We start from the raw sequence: 20,894 nt of genomic DNA, 5'->3' as shown, positions 1-20,894 counted from the left end.
CCTGCACTCTTCCTACACATCCAAGAGAACTGATTCATTCCTTGGTTCCACTCCATCACATATTCTCAAATGCATATAAGGACTCTAATCTTGGTTAAAAGGGCAGATTTTGAGTTCACATAGACAAAACATCTGCACAGTAATAGGTAAGTAACATACCTTCCTACCCAAAGTGTCTGAATGTGCACAAACACCAGTATTTCTAACAATGATTGCAAAACAAGCCTCAGCTGAAAAAAGGGAATTTCTCTTGGCCAATTTGTCAGAGGTCAAAGATACAGAATCCTTTCATCCAACACACAAAGAACATCTCCAAACTAAGAGGCGTACAGCTTAAGCAAAGTCACTGGCAAGCTAATGTTTGGCTTCAAATGGAAATCAAATAAATTCACATTAGTGATAGGCTGTCCCATTCCTAATATATCATTAGAGGAATTAGTGGACTCAAATATTTCAAATTCTTATGGGTGAAGTAGTTGCTCCCAACATACACCATTTTTAAAAATGCAACTGCAATAGTTCAAATGAGCTTTTACATTTGAGTCAAAGTCAGATTTAAAACCCAAAAGGGATAATGTGATCTCTTATATCCAGGGAATAACCACACATAGGAGACCTCCAGAAACACCTGCCAGGAAGTAGTAGACTGGGAAGAAATGAAACTGCAAAGTTCAGGAAGGACAGAGGGAATATTGCTTCTAAAAACCTTTGACACAACTGAAGTTTGTTTGACGAACAGGTCACAAACAAAGTTTGTTTGACAAACAGGTCATTAGCTTTAAAAATAAAGTATTGATCAGGTATGTCTTAACTGAAAGCAGGCACATAGCTATCAACTGCCAATATGACCCTCTCTCTGAAATAAATTTCCATTTTAAAGAGCAGACAAATGGACTTGCTCTACCTGTCACAGCTATTCAGCACCCATGCTGCAATACAGGGTTCAGAAGGTAAACCTACACAACTGCATCATAAGCAGGTTAAAGGAGAGATAAAGGTTTGCTTATAAATCCAAAGACAGATCATGTTTTGAAATCGAAGTTGTCTTAGGAGTGATTTTCCCTGTCTCACCTTGTGAAGAGTAGTCAGAGAACAGTTAAGTTTCTGTAAGACAACAGGAATATACCCAGTACAGAATGAAAGAAGCCAGCTGAAAGAAGCCAGCTCTGGAGAGAGAGAAGAAAGGGAGGGGGGAAAAAAAAGGGAAAGAACTGACACATTTTGTGACTATGAGGTGAAGAGGAACAACCTCAGGTAGATCTGTTCTGCAAAATGGTCCTTCTCACTTATGAGTCACCAGTGGGAAGCAGATTCAAGTTGCCTATTGCAATTTCCTTGTCAAATAAATTATAGACAGATCAACCCAGCAACTTGATGTATTAGTTCAAGACAGTTTCTCCCCCTTGAGGATAAGGATGAATCTTACTTTTCCAACTAGACTTGCAATAATACTGAACGTGACAGTTTTCACCATTTTCCAGAATCTATTTCTGGGGGGGGGGAAACCCAAAGGCACATCTTAAATACCTTCTAGTTCAGGTTCCCATAGAGCCATTGAAAACTCAGGAGTTTGAAATCAGTGACAGGAGCTCAACTCAGAAAAGCAGTCTCCTTCACCATGCATTCATAACACAGAGAGGGGAAAAAAGTAATCTCTTGCAAGCACTGGCAGACTATTTTCATTAACTGATCTCATCCTGTATGTTTCCTAGTATAACAATTACTGAATGTCTGGAACACTTGTGGGGATGAAGAACTGTTTGAAGCTGTGCCTGCACACCTCACACACACACCCCTCTGGTCTCAAGTATAGACATTGTTACACAGCTCAGAAGAACTAAGCAAGAATATACTTGTTTAAGATTACTGAAAAGCTCCCAAAGTTTCATTACCACACAAAAGTGATGTTGAGACAGAAACTTCAGCACAGAGAGTAAAGTTCTGCTTCTAAAAATACTGGGCATTACTTCTGTAACTTCATGCTCAGACTGAAGAAAACTATATATAAAATAAACGTGCTTGCCCTTGGGTAGATAAAGGCCAGATCATCTCAGTCATCTAAAAAAGCATAAACAATAATTCCTCCCATTCTAAACCGATGAACAACTGAAATACTTTTACTTCTGCCAAAGCCCCTTGTGCAATCCAAAGAATAAAAGACAGAATCCTACAGAAACCATAATGAAAGAGAAAATGCTTTCAAAACAAAGATTTGAACTTGCCGAGTGCCTTGCAGGTCAAGAAATGCGAACAGGAGCAATGAAGTTACCAAAACCAAAACAGAGCTCCAATGCAATACATGAGTGTAGGACTCAAGTCTCCATTACTTTCCAGAACAAAGGAGTGACTGCCATAAACCTAATCCTACACCAATCGTGAACAGATTAACTTTACTGCCTCAAGATTCCCAAAGCTTTTACACTTAGTCACATCAAGAAATAGAAGACTAAAAAATAATGTTTCAAGGGCTTCCAAAACCAAAAGTATACTGCTTCTTCAACATGGTTTCTAGATAGCAGTACCACTTAAGAACCTGAGGCTTGTTTGCAAAGTGGTTCTGTTATCACATTTTAAACTCAAGTTCTCCAGTAGTTTCCATATTCGCTTTTTTTTCCCTGCTGGGTCACTCTATTTTTCTACACCAAAACTGTAATCTCATTTTACAAAGGGGACATCTTCAACATCTTCTTACAATATTTCAGCCTGCATCTTCTACAATATTTCTGTGACATAAAAAAGTGACAATTTCAAAGGACAAAGCTGAACTTGTAGCACTTCTGAATACAGTTTATATCCAATCTCACTTTCAGAGATACCTACCTCTCCAATTTCCATCAATGGTTCATTCATATCTACCCCTCCATAACCATACTGAAGATCAGCTTCAGTCAATTTGTTCTTCTTAATAAACTGTGTGTTGAGGTACCTATAGAGATACAGATATTCTAATCAAAACAGGTAAAAACTTCAGGCTTTTTAAAATAAATTCAGAAATGTGGAATGTCTTCCGCATCACAAAATATAGTCTCCTTTAACCAATGCTATTGCCATTTCTAGAAAAATCTTACAATGCAAATGACCAGTTTGAAAGACCTTACATCATATTAAAGCAGTAAAAGTCTTAGTAATTGAGAGATCAAACAGAAGCCTGAACTATCACTGTCAGCATTTTCTTGGTGAGCAATATACTTGTGTAAGAATCCAGCCTTTCAACACGCACTGCTATGTTACTCATACATACGTGTGAAATAACTGCTAAATTTACAGATTAGTATTCGTGTGATAGTAGTTTATTTTAATGATAGAAAAACACTCCTACTGTCATATATTTTAAGTTTAAAATATTTTCTTCTACCTGGACTGTTTATTCTTTTGTGTTTCTCTCAAACTGAAACACAGAAGTACTGCTAATTTTAACAGGGCAAACTTTTGTCAGTTATGACCCCTTACTCAGGTCATGGTAACTAGCTAATAGCCAGGTTACAAATTTTAGAGAGAAGAATTTGCAGAAATTATTTTAATTAACAGTTATAAAGAATAAATGCCAAAAAAGCAAATTTTTAATTCAGTATTTACTACAGCATGCATAGTTTTTATAAAGAACACAAAACATATTCTGTGCAAAACCTGCTAAAACATCCTTCTTGATTCTCAGTATTTTCATAAAACAAATATTGTAACATTTTAAAACTGAATCATTCTCCTTTTCTTTGCCAGAAAACTGGGGGGAAAAAATTCTAATACACTTCATAAATACACTTATAATATTTCTTATATTAGAAATGCTTAAATGAGGCAACTGAGAATGTTTTTTAACTTCTGATCCAACCTGAAGTTTTGAGATGTCCAGTTGCAGACATTGAAAAGAGCCAGATTACTGAAGCACTTTAAGAGATTCAGGCCTCAGAGACTGCACCAGAGATGTCTGAACACTCTCAGCATGAAGGCAAAAGTCAAGCAAAGGAGAACAGGAAGAACACACTGTGAAATCCTGTGAACTTGAAAGAATCTAGGACACCACAGAGTCCAAAGAAGGAAGACTTGTCATAGTGCAGTGATGACAAACTGGAGTACAGTGGCCTGAGCTACTTTCAGACTCTTACAGAGCACTTTAAACCCCTCTGTTACCATTGGTAACAACCATGACTGTAAATGCAGGCCTCTCTAGAAGGCTACAGGCTCTTCATGTCATCTATAACCTGTGAGGACATCAGAAACAGCTGGAACACTAGCCTTAGGCAGCCATGCTCCTTGGTGCCATTTTCCCATCTTTCCCCATGTAAACAAAGCCAACAGCTGCTAATCTGATTTATCTTGTTAAACTTGGTAAAAAGAAAAGCCCTACACTCCCTTTACTCACCACCCCTCTCTTCCATCAGTACATACAGAAAGAGAGCTAAGAGTGGCATGTCAAACTAAAAACTGCTATACCTTGATATGCTGGTATTATTACAAGTGTTTTAAAGACAAACTGGAACAAAGCAAAAGCTGCACCATGTGTGTTTAGTTTTCGAGATTTTATTATGAGCAATTTAAATACTTTCTTCTTTTCTTCTTTAAATGACTTAATTTCAATTTGCTGGATAAGAAAACCCTCCAATTACTCGATAAAAAAGTACATAGACCAGACTCTTTACAAGTACCTATGAAATCAGTTACATCACCAAGACACTAGTAAGACCTAATGCCCAGCATTGCTTTTATCTACTATTTTTAGCACCAGAACTAACAAAAACAATTGAAAAAGTTTCATTCAGTGTTCCTTATTCCAGCAGTTTTATCATCTTGGTTTAGTCAAGCACTTGTGGGATATTACCTTTCAAACTGAATCCAGATTTGTTTTCCTAGCAAAATGCATGGAGGAGGATGGATGAAAAAAGAAATAGACCAAAATCAACACTAAAGAAAGAAAAGATTTGACTAATTTGCCAATTACGTGACTGATCTCGCATTTAATGAATTTTGCTCAAAAGTGTCTCACATTTTAGTAGTGTTCTAGATATTGCCTATCAGGTTAGAAGCAGAGATGTAAGCCCAATTAAATTTTAAGGGAATCTATTTTAAAATAATGTAAAGATTAGTAGCTGTAGACATTAATCAGTTTTCATTGCTGGAAGAATTATACAAGTTAGAACCTGGGATACAACAGAGTCAACTAAATTATGGTACTTTCTGAGAGCAGGCATACAAATACGAACTCCAACTGCTTTATGAAGGGCAGAATATCTTCCTATGGTCTTCAGAAGTACTTTCATCCAAAATATTCTCTCAAAAAACAAAACAGTGACATAACTTAATGACATTCAGTTAATGATTGCTTCCAATGCATGAAAAGTCATTATGATTCTACCACTCAAGCACTGAGTTATTTCTTGTCTTCATGTGGGATCTTCTAGTTCCCATTACAATTTATGCTTTATTATTGAACAGAAAAATCATTCTTTCACAAAGTCACACCCTTTAGAAACTTTTAAAAGATAGTGTATGACAAAATTCAGAATTTCAAAACAAAGAAACAACTTTGAGGTGAAAATACTTTTAAAAGAACACCCTAACATAGTACATTTTCTGGACCAAAATATGATATGCAAAGCAGGAGGAAGAGTTAGGATGGGCAAGTTGGCATGATATATGAGCTTATATAAATGTACAGGTTGGCTTGTGTACATAATATTGGCCTGGGAAAAAAATGCCCCAGCTTGTTTCAAAATAAAACACAAAATCAAGTTCCACAATGGGAGAAGTATTTTAATTTGCTTGTTTATGACCAGAGGCATGCAAACTCTCAGCTAAAGCATCACACAAAGCAGAATCAGTGAGATGCATACACATTAAACAGTTGTGTTTTTTTCTCTATCAATGCTCCAGTTAAGTCAGTGACATATTATGGAACTAAAGTTTGTAAGCTCAGCATAGACTCCATCACATCTGTTCCCAGTCTGCTAGGGATAATAATAGAGTCTACAAGATCACACATGCATCTCCTAACTTCATAGTAAAGGTCCCAAAATCCTGTGTAAATCTGCACATCATACCATTAATTAAGTACAATTATAAGTGTCTCTTAAATTATTTTTACCTGCCGGGTATTACATGCATAATAGACACCAGAATGCTCAACCCACAGTCCCAGTGTAATTAAACCCTAGTAAATCCAAAGCCATTTCAATACAGTTATAATTCTGGCAACTCAGAAATGGGTGCATTTTCTATGCTTAAGTTATCATTATTAGCAATGAAATACATCCACAACTTAGGAAAGAGTAGAACTACAAAAATAAAAGGGGTTAGTTGTGGTTTTATTTCTAGATTTGGCTGTAATCTACTGGGAAGAAAAAAAAGAGTAAAATTGATTGTCTGTATACAATCTATTAGTTTCTTAAGTTATTAAAAAAGGAATAAGGAGAAGTATTCTCTCCCTCTCCAATCCCTGCATTCCACCTGAAAAGAAAGGAGCACATCACTTTGTCTGAAAGGCCCCTCTAGAACAGAGAACTGTGGTTTTGCCAAGATACATGGCAAAGCTCTGAATCAAACCATGCTGGTTCAGCTGCATACTGCAGTACAGTGCCATCCTTTTATCAGAACTCCTAGGATTATGAGTTTATACACTGCAGAGTTGATTAGCACCAACACATTTGACACTGCAACTTCAAGTAGAATATATTAGTAATATATATGTATAGAAAGAACATTAGGAACCATCTTGGATACTTACCTCTTGAGGCGTTATTCCTTTTTTCTCACGTTCTACTACCATAACTATATTCTCTCCAAAACTGACCTGAGGCATATTCACCTACTGCTCTCTTTAATCAACACTGTTCAACTTAACCTGCAGATCATTTTAATAATTCCAGAGGTTTAATAACTCTTTTGCCAAGCTTACCTGTATAAGCAGTCCATATAGTCTGCCCCTTTGCTATACTCTTCCCAGTATCTGTGATACATAACCAGTACTTGCTCTTCAGCTTCCAGAACTCTCTGTGAAGGCACACACCCCCCACAGTAAAATTAGTATAAAAATAGCACACAAACTTAGAAAGTTATCATGGCTTTATCATTTTTAGAATACCATCTGCATATTCAGAATTGTGGTAATGACCAAAAAGCTAACACATCTTAACACTACCAAGTTTTGGTAAGGCAGCTACAACACCTGGACTTGCTACACTTTGCTTTTAAAAATAGTAATCTCTCTAATGTATTATTTTCTATTTTTCTTCTCAGAAGTACCTGCTTGAATAAGCCTGGTTCATATTCTCACATCATATTGGTGGGATAACTCACAGAACTGTTCCCTCACTCACACAGATCAGTTTTAGATTCACACAGCCACATGCACTGCACATAGGAGGAACTGATCAACTATAACCATTTAAAACCACTATGCCTTGCTGGATAGACAAGTCTTTATACTTATCAAGAATCACAGAATAAAACAATTTTAACAAAGCACAGATACATATAAATGTAGAATACATTTGAAGTTTCACAAATCTAGGCCCAAGTCTTTTGAAATTTAAACAAATCATCATCTAAAAAGCTACTGAACTTCTCAAAATATATTCATACTTCAGAGAAGTAAGTTCAACAATTTAACCTAATTAGTATGATTTGTGAGGGGGGATGAGATTCTAGGAATCCAATTTTAATTCTCTCTAGAGTTTGTAGTTTTAAAATCTGGCTCAAGTAGCAAAGAAGCCTATGCAAAATATGCAAAAAAAGGTAAAAAACATATGAAAGAGGAAAGCTGGTAGACAAACAGAATGGAGAACCACTTCCCTCTGCAGTATGCATTTTGCAAAGGTTTTCCAATGCTATTTCAGAGACAAGTGGTGATAGCCAATTTAAAAAATGGATGTGTGCTTTCTGCTACTTCCCACAGCTTCTACTGTGCTGCCACCTGCCTGATTATCCTCAGTGAGCTCATTCAGCTCACTAAATAAATGAAGAAGAACTTATTTGGCAGAGCTCTCTACTGGTTTAGTGAACTGATTTAGTCTATCAGAGTGTCAGAATTATCCTCTCTGTAACCAGTGGAACTACCCATTAAGACACCCAGCCTATCTTGTCAAATACTCAGGTACCTAAGCATGAAGCCATTTAGCAGCACTATCCAGAATTTGCAGTGCTTTACCCCCTATAGACACGAAACACAGGCAGGCATGTTATTTAAATCTTCTTCTCTTTTTACTGATATAAAAGGAGGCACTGTTCATCTATCCTCTCTACTAAACACGATGAATCATGATTTTGATGAAGTTCACTGTCTTAGCTGATGAAACAGAAGTTAACTCACGGCTGTATAAATACACAAATATTGACTTTTGTCATAATAAATAATTTGCCTTTATTTTCTCTCCTCCCAAGCATTTATGTTATTTCCCACATATTTCAGAAGGGTTTTGTTTGTATTTTTAACAGAGTATATACAATCAGTTTCCAAAACACTGGAGTAGATACTTTTCTGTTGAAACAGAAGGATAATGACGAACTACAGTACATTTGCAAAATGAAGATATTTCTCTAACTTGTTTGATTACAAGCATTCAACAGAAAAGAAAGAACTTGTTTTTCAAGCAAATATATTGTATAAACCGTAACTGTCGGCCTAGAAAGAAAATTATTTATTTTGCATTGCATATCAGCAGGTATCCATAATATCAGCCTACATTGTTGTGTGATGTTGTATTTTATATATATAAGTATTATGTCTTTCCAATGCTCTCATCTGCAATTTAGTCTCATAGAATCATACAAACAAAACCCCTTCCTAAAGTCAAAAAAGGGCAAAGAACACCTACATGGACATCATACATATCATAACTGTATAGGTTACCTTGTGCAAATGGCGTACGTGATTCTCCAAAAAAATTTTAGTCTCAGTATAAAGTCTCTCTCCAAGAGGTTCAGGATACGCCACACACAAAGCATAAATGTCTCTGGGCTCAAAGTCAAGGTCTGTAGTAAAGTGTGAAAACATCAACAAAATTTAAGATTTATAGAACCTTTTTTTCCCCACACATGCAGCTTAGGTTTTGGTGGTTTTTTACATTCAAGCAAAAGAGATAAAATGAATAATTTTCTGAAATTAGCGTAAGTATTGGCTTGTGCAGAATCCAAGTTTACAGCACCAATATTAACTTTTAAATAGTGGATGCTGAGGGGAATGTAAGAGATAAGATCCTGAAACTTCTGATAGCCCCATACTGATGTGGCTTCTACCACTTATTTGCCATTTATGAATAATATACAATAATCTCGATGTGAAAAAGCAGCTTTCATGCACAATTCTTCCTCTGTATTTGCAGCCAACATGAACTGAAAGTCTTGTCATAAAAAGGAAAGAAGCACTAATTAGGTTAAGAAAGTGATTAGCCAAGTACAGAGCAAAGCAAACATGAGGTGACGCTGACTCCAAGTTTTCCTCCCTGGAGTCCAAAACAACTTACTGTCCCTGCATTTAACCCTCAACTCCACAGGTAAAACAATTTCAGGCAACACTGAAAATTAAATAATCACAATGGTGGGGTGGATTAAAAAAAAGTTCGTATTCTTTTTAACCATTTCTCTATAATTTCAGTAATACTGTTTACATCACAGCCACACAAATCATTTGTACTTGCTAACTTAAATGGGCAGCAGCAAACTGTTAAATCCCTTAAGGTGGTTTTGTCCCTAAACTACCTTACAGAGCTACACCTTTGATTTGTATAATTTTAAGAGTTACTTGATACTTTATCAGGAAGAGAAGTTACAATTGGGAAAACTTTGCTTTCAGAAAAGTCAAGCAAGGATTAGGTCAAGCTTCAGATGAACAACTGTGGGAAAGAAACTAGTTCTGCAAAAATTACTTTAAAACATTATGCTTAACCACTAAGCCTAGGCACTTTATAAAGCCAGACATGCTAGACATCATTATTTAGTTTATCACTTTAAGTGAAAACATAAGATCTGCTTTCCTCTAGTCAACCCTAAAAAAGCACATGCTTGTGTAAAAGGAGGTAAAAGACACAGACAGTTGAAGAGTCTGTTAACCTACTGAAAAGTGTCAAGCTCTCACCACACAGCTTTGTCCAAATGCATGTTTTATTTTTTTATATGGAATTACTACTCAAAACAAAGAAGACTCTGATGCAGGAGAACTAATTAGGAAAAAATCCTTTATCTGGCAATTAGAATCTCAGAGAGCCCAATCAGAATCTAATCTCAAGTAGTTATTTCATTCATACAGATCACCTTTATTAGAAGTCTCCCCAGAACGCAAGAAGCATTAAATGGAAACACCAAGAAACAAAACAGGCAACATTCACTGCTTTGCAACAGTAGCTACCATTGCACTACACCAGCTTGTAAAGTTATGACCAATAAAATATGCAAAAAATTAAATTAATAGTGAAGAATGAAAGATTCTACAAAAGAGGTTGTAAAGAATAACTGGTTTTAACACTTTACCCTCCCCAACAAATGTTCTCAGTCTAAGGATGACGAGTAGTCAAATGCATCCTCAATATAATTCAATCCACAAGCCTCTTCACAATACAAATATATTTTTGAGAAATTAAACTCCAGAATTAGAAAACTTCATAAGCTACTCACAAGCAAAGGGGACATTATTTTTTTCTCTTTAGATCCACTACACTATCTGAATCACCAAAACTATTACAGATCTCTACCACAACAACAACTTATCACAAATTTAGAGGAAAGAGGCAGTATTCACCACAGCATCACAAGAAAACAGCAACGGCACTTTATTTGATGAAAGTAGCAAACAAATATCTCTGAATTTGTCTTGTAAACAAGTTTCTTAGTTTTAATAATCCTGTTTGAGAATGAAAATGGTATCTCTACTCCTTCATGAAAATGCACATTTTCCAAATATGCCTTCGCTTATTCTAGAGAACAAATTTTCTTACAAATTAAGAAAGATTAATCTAGTATTCTTCCTTGACATATGACATTGTGTTCAATTTCAGCAGGTACACAAACTAAGAGCTTAATCAAGATGCATTTGAACAGGCGCCTCATCGTCCTGTATCAACCAAATACTACTTGCTGGATACCAAGGTTCTCTGGAATTCTACAAAAGAAAAGCTATCATGAGACTGAAATACACCTGACTGTAGCAAAAGTGCTTTCTTGCTCAATTTGTACTTGTTTCCTTATCCATGTTATCTTTGAGTCCAGAATCCAAATTTAAGTGTCATTTTCAAAATGTTGTGACTCTCCTAAAAAAAAAAAATCTCTGAGGGGAAGTGAATCAGTAATCATCACTGGTATTTTACTTCATAAACTTAAAGCACATTTTTCCTGAGCTGCTGTCCCTTAGAAGAATAGGAAGAAACCTTTACTGTTCAATGATTTATCTTTAATGGTGAAAGCCATCTGTGCTTCCAGTTCAGCATGCAGTTATGCAGGGTGAGAAAGGCCAAAGGAAGCTGCAGTGAAACTGCTGCCTAGGGGCCTTCACTCTGTATTGGGAACATCAAAAGCCTTGTGTGATTTAAGTGCTTTGATAGTAGCTATTTGAGGGGCATTACCCAGCAATGGGAAACTGAAGCTCTTCCAAACTAAGAAGGAACAACAACTAAATTACTATCAACCAGAAAATACTATATCCAAGGCTATAAAAGCTCACAAATATTGTCCTCGGGGTTAAAAAAAGCATCTAATTAAAACTTCTCTAGGAGACCAATGCAGAGCTTTGGGAAAATTTCTATTCATCAATCTTCTGCAACTGAACCAAAATTTGTAGAGGATTTGAGGACTCAGTCAGAAAGAATCATGATCATATGAACTTTATTTGCTCTTCCATCTCTTTGGGCCAGTTGTTCTTAAAGACACATGTTTAAGTTTCTGGCTCATCCTAGGGTCCTTGTAAAATAGCTCATTAGAGGAGGGAGAACAAACATGCAGAAAAAAGGGGAAAAAAGCAGGTGGCCGTACTGCATACTTTTAAAATAATTCTGTTTGAAGTACAGCTACCCCTGGGTACTATTCATCTTATTTGTAACTTCTTGCATTGAAAACCCAAGACAACAACAGGAAGAGCCTGATGTTCTACCTGTTCAAAAAAGTTCTAGGTAAAAGGCAGTTAGCAAAGTACAGATGAACTACCTACCACTCTCTAACCAAGCCTTAACTTAAGAAGCTCTCCCACATCTACTGAATAGCAAATGTTAACAGCAAAGTCTCGAAAGTGATACAACATATTCACAGTAACACCTCAAATAGAGACGTAACTGTAACTCCTTCACCAGACAATCAAACAAGTCCATATCAATTTCTCTCTGCAGGGAATCTTAAAAGGAGGTCTGAAGGTCAAAGGTGGCTCAGGATGACTCACAGTTTAAACAAAGTAACATAAGGTCTCTTAAGTGGTCTTTTCCAGAAGACTTCAACACTTACACTGTTGAGGTTCCCAGCTCATTGCCATTCTAGCATTTCATGCATGAGACAAAAGGTTTATTTAAAGATAAGACATGTTTAACAATAAAATTACTGTAAGTTACAAGGGAAACACTATATTCAAGACAAGCAAGTCCTGGTGAACTCGTGGGGCAAAAATTAGTTCCAGAAGTGGAATATGCTCAGTACAAGCCTCTCATCCTTAATATTAGCCTCCATACTCCACTGGATCTCAGCTGTCTCAAACAGCACAAGGGAAAGCTGCAGATTAAAACTGTAATTCTTTGCTGTATCTCATCCTTTGCTTCCACATCACTGTTTGGACTATACAGTACAAAGATCAACTGGTATTATAATCAATGAAATAACCTGTAGGAGTTTTATTGAAACTGTTCAAATAATGTTCCACCTTTCTATTGTGCTGATTAAGCAATAAGAAAAACAGTTAATAAAAATTTCCTTTAAAATTCCTGTAGATGCTTAGAAACATTACTCCAATTACACTGAATTTAAGAGAGGATAAAAAGTTAACAAAGAACAAGATGATATATTTTTAAATACCAAATCTTTAAAAGTATCATTAATACTTTACTATTCTTTATACTTAGAACCTGGAAATAGCATTTATACCAGCTGTATAGAACTACCAGTTCCACCAAATTGTTGAATACTCATGGAGCAGTTTGTGTTAAAACAGAGTTTGGTTACAGGAAGCAGAAGTACTAAATAACCAATATTCAAGCTGGAAGTTACAAGTCACACAAGCTCCTTGGGCCATTCAGCCACAGACAATAAGCCAAAAGGCTCATGCCTGTGCCAAATCAGGTACTAATAGTGCCACTTTTCAAGGAACATAATTAAGAGATAATAGTAAGTAAGGTCTTAAGAATTACATGCCAAATGATTATTCCAAGACTGATTCCTGAGTCTGCTGTTCATAAGCAATCCTTTTCTGATTTCAATCAACTGGAGTAAATCCCAAAAGAGGATCAACAGCAGACTTGTGTGCAAGGTCTCCACATAAGAATTTCTAAGTGAAACACTGTGACAAGCGGAATCAATACATCTCATGCAACAGCTATTATTTTATATTTAAACCTACTTTAGATGCCCTTGTTTAAATACTTAGTTTTAAGCTACAGAATTTAACCACTTGTTGAAGACTGAACTATGTAATCCTCAAAAACTGGTTAGAAAGAATGACTGCAGCACAACTCCTCAGTATGTAAGCCCCTACCTAATTAATTCAAAGAGTCCAGGATGAAAATTCTGGAGTCACTTGAACTTGACTTCAATACGAGGTAGTGAGTCCTGCCCCCAGAAATTAATTTCAAAATTTTAAAATTAAAGAGCTCTTAAAGATTATTACACCACAATAAGGCTCCACAGGAACTATGAACTATGTACATATACACATGCACACGCCCAAAACACAGGCACAAGGGAAAGCAATTCTGAGAAATGGGAATTATTTCAGAACGAGATGAGACTTTAGAGTCAAGCTCCTACACACAGAATAAGCTTATGTTGTAAAAACCTATATATAAGAATCTTCTCAGAAGCTTCTTTTCTCACCCACAAGAATTAACAAATTAATAAATAAGTCCAAATTATTCTTCCCTCTCATATTTACACCAAACTGTGTCCAATTCCTGCAAAACAGGTGCAAAGCCGTCTAAAATTCTCCAATTATTCACCACAATGTAAAGGCTAATGAATACATAGACACAGGCCACAGTATAACTGGTTAGAACAGTTGTACTTTTTAAATAAGAATATCATTGAAACTTAAATCTTGTGAAATATTACAAATCCATTTTACATGTAAAACACAAACCTTTCCCTACAATTATATATGTACAGCTGTGACTTGAACAGCAAGACCATATGATTGCAGAAAGAGCAAGTATTTTTAAACATAGCTGAGCTGTCAGGAATAGCAAGGCAGTAACACTGGAGGGAAAGGAAGAAGGTTTTTTAATAAAACCTTGATGTAGAAATGCTCAGTATGGTAGTTACCAGTACAGTTAGAAATGTAAAGAAGAGGAACAAATCTTTACACAGAATAACCTCACCATCCCCCACATCCCAAATTTAAAGATGTGCACTCTGTCTTAGGTGTCTTCCCTGCCACATGCACACTTAAACATACAAGAAAATCTAATTGTCAGAATAAGGAACACTCAATGCCTGTAAGAACAGCTTTAGCATAAACTAAGTATTAGAGCTCCAAAAGTGACTGAGACCAGTTTATGTTTTATCAGGATGGTGGTTTTCATATAGAACACTTCCCAAATATGCAGAATTTCCCATCCCTTTCAACTTATTCACAGTCTTAATAACAGGTACAGTCTAACAACAAGCTGCTCAAGATCACTGGAATTGTTATGTAACACAGGTTTACTCTGTGCTAAGCACATCTCACAAACACTTTAAGTCAGATTTTTCATTTAAAGGATACGAGAAGCGATCATTCCACGTTGCTCTTTCAACATAATCCAACATAACAACAGCTTTAATTGTTGTTAGAAGTTTGTTCCATGTTTCATCAAAGTCAACTACTCGTGGTTTCAAGGACATCGTGGGGCTTTAGTGTTAATCTGGAGAAGAATTAAGCACGTCAGGCAACATTACACAATCATTAAAAAAATACACATTTCCTTTGATTTTTCAATTCAAACTTTGTACACTGTTGCACCTCTAGGACAGAGCAACACAAAGAACACCCACTCGCTCCAAAATAAAGCTCACAATCCCTCATTTTTAATGCTATGGAAGGGAACATTAATGTTGCATGAGTAGCCTATAACGTAACACCAAATAATCTAACAACATCATGCTTTATGAAGTTCATTATCTCACTAAGCTGTTCATTTAACAGTGTCATAAGAAGAAAACAACTTTCCTGTAAATTTTGATTTGTTTGCATTTATTCAAAGACTCTTACAACTGTATCTAAGAAAATTTTGGGTAAGAACACGCTAAACTAGCACCAGAATATGTGAAATTGCTACTGTCAGTTTGTAGCCTATGTTCACCTCCGGCTTTCATGAGACATTTTTGGTGTTACATTTGAAAAGCCAGAAAACCCAAAAGCTTTGATCAGGATGTAAAAAAGAAAACACACAGCAATATACAGAGCTTGTGCAGCTTACTGCTGGTGCAATGGGACAAATAGTGAAATCTTTCATGTAAGACATGGCTTGAAAATACAGAGGCTGTATTAGTTAGTAATTTCATATCTGGAAGAGATTTAGTTGGACAAAACCCTCAACACCAAATTATCAAAATAAAACCAGGGAAAAAATAAGGTGATTTTAAAAAACAGACAACTATGAAGGCCTCTTCTTTGTTTCCACTGGTCTCTGTCATATGCACCTAATCTAGAAAGGACCTGATGTGTGACATTCCATGCACAAAGCAAGTCTAGTTCCTGCTCAGAAACACGACATTGTAAGACTACAATAAAAAGTGGAAAGAATACTTCTATTTTCATTTCAAATGGATGGACAAGTGACTCTTGTCTTTCGAAATTTTCAAGGTCAAAAGGGAAAGCAGAAGGCTAGCAACAGACTTTGAGCACAAGAGGCGGGCCTCTGTGAAGGAAAAATCAAATATCATGCTCAAAAACTATTTAGCAACCAGTTTACTACCTTAACCATTACTGCCTCTTACAGGACATGTTACTTCTAAGTTTAAGAAAAAAGCAATAAAATCAGATGCAACTTTTAGCATGCATACATGTAAACTGCCCCCTGACTAACTAACCAAGCTCCTCAACTGCTCTAAATGTCTTATTTGTAACATGGTTATTAATTCAATCCATATATGTTGCTAGCAGCTTACACAGAAAAATCAGTGGAGAACTAACAAAACAAATATCCAGCAAAGAAAGTAAGTTGAAAAACACATTGATGTATGCGTCAACAAAATATGAACCTCAGTAGAAGCAGAAAACAGCTCACTTCCAGGAGGGGAGGAGGGAAGTGGTAGTTTTCAAGAAGCTTGTATATCACTCTTCTGGAAAACACAAGAGTATTTCCAGCCAACCCCAAGAAAAAATAATCACGTCCACAAAAGACATAAAGAACCATAATAAGTGCTTGTGGCAATGCAGTTGTACTTGTGTTATATTATAGGTCACTGTCTTGGAAACACACGTGGTGCATCCAAGGTAAAAGAACCCTTTCTTCAAAGACAAGTAAAATCAAGGGGAAGAAGGAAGGATAGAGAAAAGGTCCTCGCAACAGTAGATCCCACTGTGATGAATCAGTAACATTGTGTTCAGTATGATTAAAACTTAATAATATGTAACACATCCACTGGTCATCCAAGTATTTTAGAGTTAAATAGTTTAAGGCAGAGATAACTGTTACTTGGCATTCTCTTACAGCTTGCATGTCAATATGAATTTAAATGTGTTTCACAGACATTTTTACAATTATGGTGTAACTTTTACTCTAAGACACTGGGCTTTTTGGCGTATACTGTGCTCCAGTATCAGCAATGCACAAGATCACTAACTTGGAGTACTAAATGTCTTGTACTGATCACGGTGAGAACTGTAGCAGGGCAGAATGTCTACCCCAGGGTTTAGACTATTTGGGGGGTGGGAAACCATATCTGTTTGACAAGCCCTAAGGTAAACAGATGTTATTGAAACATATTTACGTATGAGGATAATGAAAGGATGCTGCTTCCATCGCCTCATTCTTTAAAACATACCGCTGTCGTACCGCATATATTTAAATGTTCACACAAACAAACAGAGCGTTCTGTCCAGCATCAAAGAACTCCCCGGTATTTCCAGCCTATTTAACCATCTCGCTAAGCAGCATTACAAGCCCGTGGAGGGTGCACAGCCACGGCAGGAGCACTCGCGGCAGCCAGGTGACCAGCGCTGCTCGCCCCCGCCCCGCTCCCCACCTTCTCCCTCCCCCAAAACAAAAGCGAAACTGGCTGAGGGCGCAGCCAGCGGAAAACGAGCGGCCCCGCCGGAGAGGCCGCACCGCGCCCTTCCCGCGGGGCAAGGGCAGGACCCGGGGCGGGAGGCGGCGGGTGGCTGCCGCCGCGCAGACACCGCCGGGGAACGGGGGCCCGGGCCGGCGGGGGGCGGCGGGGCCGGGGCCGGACGGGAGGCAGGGCCCGATCGCCCCCGCGCACACCGCCGGGGTCGGGACCGCCACCTCCCCCCGAGCGCGGCGCCCCCTCCCCTCAGCGCGGCGGCCGGGCCGGGCCGGGCGAGGGCGTTACCTGGCGGCCCGGGGCCCGAGTCAGGGACCCCCGCCCGGCCTCCCTCGCTCCTGCCCTCGGCCGCGGTCGCTGCCCCGCTCCGTCCTCACAGCGCTGCCATTACCCAAAGCCTCTCGCGCCCCGCCCCTCCTCCGGCGCCGCCACCGCCGGGGCCGCGCCGAGGCGCCGAGGTCCCGCTCGGTGCTGCCGCCGCCGCGCCCCCGCCTCACCCGCGGCGCCGCCGCGCCCGGGTTCTCCCCGCCGGGCTCTCCCCGCCGGCCGCAGGCTGGGCCGGGGCCGACAGGTCCCGGTGCTCCGTCACTTTCCGATCGCGCCCACCCCCGCCCGGCAGCGGGACTTGGTACGGCCCGCACTGTACGGCGAGCGCGGGCGGCCGCACTTCCCAGCGGCGGGGCGGGCCCCGCGCACGCGCCGCTCCGCCGCCATGGGGCACCGCTCCCGTCCCGCGCCTTCCCGACGTGGAGGCGGCGGGACGGCTCCGGAACGGGCCTCTCCCCCGGGCAAGGCGCTCCCGGGGTCCGTGTGAGGAGGTCGCCGTTACCTCAGAAGGTGGCAGCGTCCCCGTCCCGCCGCCGGCCCCCAGCGGGGAATTTCCTCAGCTTCCAGCACCCCGCTCCGGTGCGAGAAGCCCCGTGCGGCGCCCCGGCCCCGGCTGCCTCGGCAGAGCCCCCGCCGTGCCCTCGGGGGCCTCGGCGGAAAGGGGCAACAAAGTTGTTCGCTGGAAGTAACAAAGTAGAGTCGCTGTGGAGACGAAGTAGCGCAGCGTGCTGGCGCGCGGCGGGCGCACGTGCGCTGCGGGAGCCGCGGGCTGGACGGTGCTGCTGGAGCTGCTGGGGAGCGCCGCGGCTCCGAGCGGGAGCTGCCTGCGGAAAAGCTGAAAAAACAAACAAGGAGTCATTTAGGGCATATAGTGCAGCTCTCTGGAGGAGACAAGAGTTTTGTGGAAAACGGATATTTGTTTCTGAAAATTCTCTGTTGTTCAAATTACTCAAAACTCATGTCAAAATAATTGCTTTCCCTGTTTTCAAATCAAGCCCTTGCCCGTTTAATTTCCAGTGCTTGCAGCTTTATCAGTAAGCCTTAATGTTTTCCTTTGTGTTTCGTTTTCAAGATATTTTACTAGCTCGTTCTAGACGTTTTAAACACCATTTCAACTTTTTCTATTTTCACCCTAAACTCTTTTATTTTTCTTTTTTGCTGTTTAACTCCTTCTATACGCTGAGGGGAGGGAGATTGTAATTTTAAGCTTTTGTTTTCTGCAAGTGTTGAATTGTATCTGCAGCATTTTCTCCTTTTTGTAGGACTGAAGACCCTTTTTCAGTGGTAGCTTTAGGCACAAGCTTGTGAATTAACTCTTAGAAGTTAAGATATATGCTATTTAACCTGTGCTTTTAATTTAATACATGCTATTCACGCTGTGTGAATGTATTAATCGTACAAGATCAGATATCACAAGTTAGACGGCCGTTAATAAAAAACATTCTTATCTATACACTACCCAAATATTACACAGTGCATGTTTTCTAAATTTCTGTTACATGAGGAAGTTTAGTCCTGAGCTAACTGTTATAAACTGCAAACATAGATACAGGAAGGGAGGTATTTTCAAAACTAATAATACGAGGTGTTCAGCATGGGAGAATCATGTCATAATTTTCTGAAATTATGAATATTCACAATTAGCACTGTCTTTATTTAGGTACCAAAAACTCAACTATTCTGCACACTCTGTTCCAGAAGGTTGCAGCACAGAAAGCACAATCAGGGAGTCACTTAATTGTTCTTCCTCAATTAAGAGGAAGAACACCAACATTTGTTCCTGCTTTTTATGTAAGGTATGTAAAAATTGTTCTTGGATTTAAATCTATTTAGGAAATAACAATTCCTAGGTCACAGAACTTTAAAATCTAGATATTCTTTTCATCGAGTTTCTTTGTCAACGGTGGCCAGAAAATGACCACCTGAAAGAAAATACGGAACGGGGTATCGCAGGAGTCTGAGATGAGCAGGCTGTGAGCATTACTCCCTACATTGCTAAGGTCATCCCGTCACTCCCACTGTGCTGCCTGCATTTCTAAAAGAACAGAGGTTCTCACACAGTCCATTAAGGTATAAGTCTAATTCGCCCAAGGGCAAGACTAGAACTTGTTGTATGCAACAATGCTTTATGTGAGTGGATACATGATTTATGTATCAGTGAGTTTAGTTCAGTGTTAGCTCTGTGGTGGGGCTGCTCCTACCTGCTGAAGCTCAGATATTCTTCGTGTAAATTAACCTGCTGTGAAGAGATGCCCAAGGCAACCAGTGAAGAAAGCGTGACCAACTGATGGAGTCTTCAGCTACCTTAGTCAGGTCTTGATGCATTTCTTGATGACAGCAGATGTGCAGACCTATTTTAAATCCTGCTTGACCAAGGCTCAGTGTTGTCTTTCAGCAGCTGTAGATAGTGGAGACACAGATGAGGGATATTGGAAATTCTGGACATTTTTGTAGGATGGTCCTATGGAGAAGTCAACTTCTTCCCAGTTGTCGGAGGTTGGGGAGCATTGGAATTTTTTCTCCATCTCCATTCTCCATCGCCATCACCAAGCAACAAATACCTGGGTGATTAGAGCCACCAACTCTTTTGTAAGAGACAAAAGGGTGTGCTTGGGCAGGGCAGGGTAAGGCAGGAGCAGGCTGTTGGAACTGGCACTCGTTCTGTAGGACACCGGGAGGAGAGACTGCTCTTTGCTTCTGGTTGCAACCACAGGAAATCCAACTGTGCCCTGTCTTCTCCTGGCTGGGTGACCTTTGATTCAACCTCTTTCCCACTGGGAAGTGCACGCTTCCCCAGCTGCGTTTTCTCGCAGTAGCTGCCAGGGAGTCCAGCTGCCTCTGCCACCCGCCCCCCTTTGCCGCACGAGGCCGCAGCATCTGCTGTGGCTGCAGAATCTCTGCTACCTCGCTGGCTAGCCGGGGAGAGCCAGCTCCTGCCCCTGCCGCTCCGCTCGCCGCTCCGAGCTGCCTGGCTGCCTGTTTCTCAGCCTGGCCACCATTACCAGCTGCCTGAGGCTGACCTGACCCTGCGCCACAGCGCCACCTGCAGCCGCTCGGCAGTCATCGCACCTGCCCTGCCCGGCCGGCAGCTCAACAGCGCCCCTGCTGCTTGCAACCGTGATTACACCGCACAGGAAAGTCATCTGCTATCGGTTTCTGGTTCTAGTTGTGGTTGCTGTTATTGTTAT

The 20,894-nt window shown here is 39.7% G+C and overlaps 1 protein-coding gene across 4 annotated transcripts in view; it reads right to left on the bottom strand.

Annotated features, from left to right (window-relative positions):
• CUL2 (cullin 2) overlaps nucleotides 1-18,349 on the bottom strand; it is a 42,940-nt gene extending 24,591 nt beyond the window's left edge. Inside the window, exons 1-5 of one of the 4 annotated variants that reach the window (XM_085050352.1) lie at nucleotides 18,209-18,349; nucleotides 14,876-15,014; nucleotides 8,843-8,945; nucleotides 6,890-6,984; nucleotides 2,821-2,926 (exon numbers count right to left, since the gene is read on the bottom strand). In XM_085050352.1, the coding sequence (XP_084906478.1) occupies nucleotides 2,821-2,926; nucleotides 6,890-6,984; nucleotides 8,843-8,945; nucleotides 14,876-14,994 (423 nt within the window). In that variant the 5' untranslated portion in view covers nucleotides 14,995-15,014; nucleotides 18,209-18,349. Of the gene's footprint in view, nucleotides 1-2,820; nucleotides 2,927-6,889; nucleotides 6,985-8,842; nucleotides 8,946-14,875; nucleotides 15,015-17,667; nucleotides 17,798-17,876; nucleotides 18,016-18,208 lie in introns of those variants that run through there. The other 3 variants (XM_085050351.1, XM_085050350.1, XM_085050353.1) reach the window with 3 other exon arrangements.
• Between the last annotated feature and the right edge of the window lie 2,545 nt (nucleotides 18,350-20,894).

Source organism: Lichenostomus cassidix, chromosome 2 (assembly GCF_008360975.1).
Source record: "Lichenostomus cassidix isolate B80296 chromosome 2, HeHo_3.0, whole genome shotgun sequence".
Classification (NCBI taxonomy): domain Eukaryota; kingdom Metazoa; phylum Chordata; class Aves; order Passeriformes; family Meliphagidae; genus Lichenostomus; species Lichenostomus cassidix.
The sequence above is the reverse complement of the archived record's forward strand: the minus strand, read 5'-3'. Positions and strand labels throughout refer to the sequence as shown.